The following is a 4,778-nucleotide window of genomic DNA, read 5'->3' as shown; positions in this document are numbered from 1 at the left end:
TAGTTAGTTTCCTTATCGGCTTGCATGCCATGATGATGTAATGACACTGTTTTGAGGATATTTAAATAGTGTAGCCTGTGCATCTGAGTTCCCCAGCTCAGATGTGGCATAACTCCCCAAACACTTATGTTTAGTAATGCTCTGTTTCGGGATTAATGATAGTATTGCCTTTATTTCATAAGTATTCAAAGTTTTAAATTTTAGGGGTGTTACACCAATGCTCTATGGCAACAAATGAATGTTTTAAGATCTTTACTCATGTATGACTGTACACCTAGCTGTTCGTGCACTCTCATGATTAGAATGCAAAAGCAGAGGGAAGAAGATTACATAATCAGGTTTTTGGAAGGCTTGAATGAAGACTATGAGACTATCAAGTCTGGAATTCTGGTTATGGACCCCATTCCAGATATGGAAAAGGTGTTGAATATGGCCCTGAAGCTTGAAAGAAAAATTAGGGGATCAATGATGTTAAAATGCAATGAAATTAATCAGTCCAATGCAGTTTTCAACAATCAGAATCAGGCTGAATCTGAAGAATCTGTTGTGGCAGTCACAGCATCAAACAATAGAAGGAAATTCACTAATAATGGAGGCAAGAATGTGCCTAAATGCACATTTTGTGGCATGCTTGGTCACACAATTGAGAAATTCTACAAGAAGCATGAGTACCCTCCGAGATGGGTTGCAGGCTACAAATCCAAAAATAAACATTCCAAGAAACACATCAGTCATCAAATGTTTCTGTGAGCCAAATAAATGACATATGTATGTCTACTGATCAATTCCAAAAGCTGTTATCTCTTTTGCAGAACCAGAGCCATGGAAATCAAGGCTCAAGTAGTGTAGCTGTGACAGTCACCACCCCTGGGATCAGATTAGACTTCAAAAGCTCTGCAGAAGTGCATGATGAAGGTATTTTTAATCATGACATCCTTGTTAATATTGTTCACAATTCACATATAGCATGGATACTGGACTCAGGGGCAATAGACCATATAATTTGTTCATTGGACTATTTTGAACAATGTTCTGAGGTTCAGGGATTATCTGTTAAATTACCAAATGGTGAAACTATAAATGTGACACACATAGGGAAAATCAGGCTTGGCAAGGACATATTGTTGACAAATGTGTTGTATATTTCATCCTTTTCCTTCAGTATTATTTCTGCTAGCAAATTAACCAAGCAGTCCGGATGCAAACTTGTGATAGAAGCTGATTCTTGAACTGTCCAGGGACATCTTGGAACAATGGCTGGTTTTGCTAGTGAGAGGAATGGTCTATACCTAATTACTGATCCTCCTGCCAAGAAGAAGCCAGTCAATGACTGAGAATAATGTTCAATGTAACAGTTTCACTATGGAACTTTGGCACAAAAGATTAGGACACTATCCTAGCAATAAAATTCCTATGTTGAATGGAATAAAGATTGATTCTAATAAGAAACTTGGTGATTTTGTATGTGATGCCTGTCATTTTGCTAAACACAAAAGGTCCACCTTCCCAGTTAGCATTTCCAGAACTGATCATTGTTTTGAGCTAATACATATGGATGTATGGGGCCCTTTGCTGTGGCATCTCTTCATTGATGATCACAGTAGATTTACTTGGTTGCATATGATGAAAAGTAAGTATGAAGTTAAGTCTATTTTCCAGAATTTCTACAATTTTGTGTGCACTCAATTTTCTGCTAAGATCAAAACTGTGAGAACTGATAATGGAACTGAGTTCCTATGCATTCCTTTTATAATGAGAAGGGAATTGTCCATCAGAAATCCTATGTTTACACACCCCCGTAAAATGGGGTGGCAGAAAGGAAGCATCAACATATCCTAAATGTGGCTTAGGGCTTTGAGATTTCTATCTGGTTTGCCTATGGAATTCTGGGACCATTGTGTTCTATATGTCTCTTATCTTATTAACAGGCTGCCCACTGAGGTGCTTAATGGAAATACTCCTTCCAAGGTGTTAACAGGGAAAAATATAGATTATGGCCAACTCAGAATTTTTGGCTGTTTGAGTTTTGGTACTACTGTTTCACAGTGAAGAAATAAAATGCAATCAAGAGCAAGGAAATGTCTTTTTCTGGGATTTCTAGCCAATGTGAAAGGTTTTATCTTATTTGATCTTGATGATAAAACTACTTTTGTGATAATGATGAGCTCAATCCATCCCTTCCCATGATTCCTATTTCTGCTGATGCATAGACACCTTCCTGGCAGACCATGAGAAGAAATGAAAATACTAGAGTTATGACAGATGCCATTAACAGAAGAACAGATGAGATTGAGAATTGCCATGACAGAAATTTTGACTATAATGCTGAGCCAATTAATCAGGCAGCCACTGATAGAGATGAACCATACAGTAACATGCCAAATGCCCTTCACATAGACATCAATGTTCCACAACAACATGATAGTCAACCAGAACCTAGAAGGTCAGCAAGGAAGAGCTATTCTTTCTAAACTGAGTGACTACTATTGCCATTCCATGGTGGGAGATAATCAACTTTGAGATCCTCTCCTCATCCCATATAGAATTTCATTTCCTGTGAGAACTTGCCCCCTAACAAAAAAATCCTATGTTTCATCTATTACTTCAACACATGAACCACAATCTTATCATGAAGCAGTACAACATAATGAGTTGAAAGAGGCCATGCAATATGAAATTGATGCCTTGATTCAGAACAACACATCGGCTCTAATAGATTTCCCTAAGGGAAAATCACCTATTGGTTGTAGATGGGTATACAAAGTAAAGCATAAGGCAGATGGAACCATAGAAAGATATAAAAGCCAGGTTAGTTGCTAATGGATACACTCAACAGTCAGGAGTTGATTACATTGACACTTTTCTCTTGTAGCAAGAACGATAACCATTAAAACCTTCCTAGCTGTGGCTGTTGCAAAGGGCTGGGATATTCAGCAGCTTGACATCAACAACGCCTTTCTACATGGTGACTTGAATGACGAAGTTTATATGGTCTTGCCCCAGGTTTTAAAAGTGATAGTCCCCAATCAAGTGTGTAAACTGTTAAGATCCCTATGTGGTTTAAAACAGGCTAGCAGGCAATGGAATGTAAAGTTAACAAAAGCTTTGCAAGCTCAAGGTTTTCAACAGTCCATAGATGATCCATCTTTGTTCACCAAAACTTCAGACAATTCTTTTGTTGGCATTACTTGTGTATGTTGATGATATATTGGTGGCAGGTACAGATCCTGATCAGATCAAAGGATTAAAGCATATGCTAGATACATCCTTCAAAATTAAAGATATTGGCAACCTGAATTATTTTCTGGGAATTGAAGCGTTCAGGAATCTTAATGGCATTAGTCTCTATCAAAGGAAGTATACTTTGTAAATATTGAAGGAAAATGGTTTCTTACATGCTAAACCTGCTAAAACTCCCTGCACTCCAGGCTCAAGACTCAACAATACTGAAGGCACACTACTAGACAATCCTGAAATCTTTAGAAGGTTAGTTGGGAAGCTACTCTATTTGACCAACACAAGGCCTGACATTTCTTACAGTGTTCAGCAGCTCAGCCAGTTTGTTAATTAATAAGCCAAGAGACTCACATTTAGCAGCAGCACATAGAATACTGAGATATCTCAAAGGTTCTACTGGAAAATGACTCTTCTATTCCTCAAAATCCAGCCTTAAACTATGAAGTCCATTGCAGGCTACTGTATTTACCTTGTGGAGTCCCTTATATCTTGGAAGACTAAGAAGTAAGCCACTATGTCCAGTTCCTTATCTGAAGCAAAATATAGGGCTTTGGCTTCCACTGTCTATGAGCTTCAGTGGCTGTTCTACTTGTTGGGCAAATTTGAAAACAGAAAACAAAAATCCCATTGCTCTATTTTGTGATAACAACTCAGCTGTGCTATAGGGGAAAATTATGTGTTCCATGAACGTACTATGCACATTGACATTGATTGCCATGTAGTGAGGCAAAAGGTGCAAGAAGAGTGGTGAAACTAGTGAGCATTCCTTCAAATAAACAACTAGCAGATGGATTCACTAAGGTTTTGCCTATCCCTTTGTTTGATATTTTTCATGCTAAGCTGGGCCTTCAGGATCTTCATGCTCCATCTTACCGGGGGTGGGGGTAGGGGGGTGTGACGAGCATAGCAGATGCACACGGCAGAACAGCTTGAGTTCTCTCATAGCTTTAAGGGCATTTGTGTCCTTTAGCATCAGTTAGTTATAACTGCCTTTCCCAGCAGTTTAGTTTAAAAGCTTTGTTTTTCCTTTTTTTTTTATGTAACAAAAACACTATGCTGATCTCTGTAAAACTTTGGAGCTTTCAATTGACCAGAATTTTCTTTCTTTCCTTAATGTGATGCTCCATAGCTCATCGAATTCCAACAAGAAACTGTCCCAAACTCCATTGCTGTACAAGAACCCCAGGGGACATATAACTTGGCATACTAGGAAATCCATGGCTCACAATTGCATTTCTATGGAGATTTACTTCAACAACATTGAACATTACAATGATGAGCATTCACTTGAAAAAACAAGTGCTCAACAAGCTTAATGATCTGTGGCCAATGCTATAATTTTCCTTCTTCACAAACTGTTACTCATAATTATATATATTTAAAAAAAAAAAAGAAGAAGCTAATTTGAAATCACTACAATTGATAACCCAAATAGAACTAGGAGGAACAACTTGGGCTAATAGCTTCGGTTTCTATTAAGTCATTTCAAATTTTCAATAACTTGTTTGCATAAATTATTACTAAAATAAGTTTTTATTGCA

General features: G+C 37.7%; 2 protein-coding genes across 2 annotated transcripts; both read left to right on the top strand.

Moving 5' to 3' along the window:
• Positions 1-303: 303 nt before the first annotated feature.
• Positions 304-2,049, top strand: LOC109171717. Its single transcript, XM_019320774.1, has 6 exons — positions 304-684; positions 813-915; positions 967-1,082; positions 1,239-1,322; positions 1,432-1,496; positions 1,929-2,049. Exons 1-6 carry the CDS (start codon positions 304-306, stop codon positions 2,047-2,049), a joined length of 870 nt encoding a protein of 289 aa, XP_019176319.1.
• Positions 2,050-2,228: 179 nt separating this feature from the next.
• LOC109171716 lies at positions 2,229-4,553 on the top strand. Its single transcript, XM_019320773.1, has 8 exons — positions 2,229-2,443; positions 2,544-2,808; positions 2,920-3,003; positions 3,070-3,118; positions 3,219-3,341; positions 3,429-3,486; positions 3,960-4,038; positions 4,332-4,553. Exons 1-8 carry the CDS (start codon positions 2,229-2,231, stop codon positions 4,551-4,553), a joined length of 1,095 nt encoding a protein of 364 aa, XP_019176318.1.
• Positions 4,554-4,778: the final 225 nt, after the last annotated feature.

The sequence above is a fragment of the Ipomoea nil genome, unplaced genomic scaffold (genome assembly GCF_001879475.1).
Source record: "Ipomoea nil cultivar Tokyo-kokei standard unplaced genomic scaffold, Asagao_1.1 scaffold0360, whole genome shotgun sequence".
Lineage (NCBI taxonomy): Eukaryota > Viridiplantae > Streptophyta > Magnoliopsida > Solanales > Convolvulaceae > Ipomoea > Ipomoea nil.
Note: the sequence above shows the minus strand (reverse complement) of the source record. Positions and strands in the feature narration are given on the sequence as shown.

Bases quoted from the DNA above. Each gene is read 5' to 3' on its own strand.
- LOC109171716 (XM_019320773.1), top strand. From the start codon at position 2,229: ATGAGAAGAAATGAAAATACTAGAGTTATGACAGATGCCATTAACAGA. The intron at 3,487-3,959 runs GTTAGTTGGGAA...ATTGCCATGTAG, and splicing joins AATCCTGAAATCTTTAGAAG to TGAGGCAAAAGGTGCAAGAA. The intron at 4,039-4,331 runs GTTTTGCCTATC...TCAATTGACCAG, and splicing joins TAGCAGATGGATTCACTAAG to AATTTTCTTTCTTTCCTTAA.
- LOC109171717 (XM_019320774.1), top strand. From the start codon at position 304: ATGCAAAAGCAGAGGGAAGAAGATTACATAATCAGGTTTTTGGAAGGC. The intron at 916-966 runs GTATTTTTAATC...ATTCACATATAG, and splicing joins TGCAGAAGTGCATGATGAAG to CATGGATACTGGACTCAGGG. The intron at 1,083-1,238 runs GTGACACACATA...TGAACTGTCCAG, and splicing joins CAAATGGTGAAACTATAAAT to GGACATCTTGGAACAATGGC.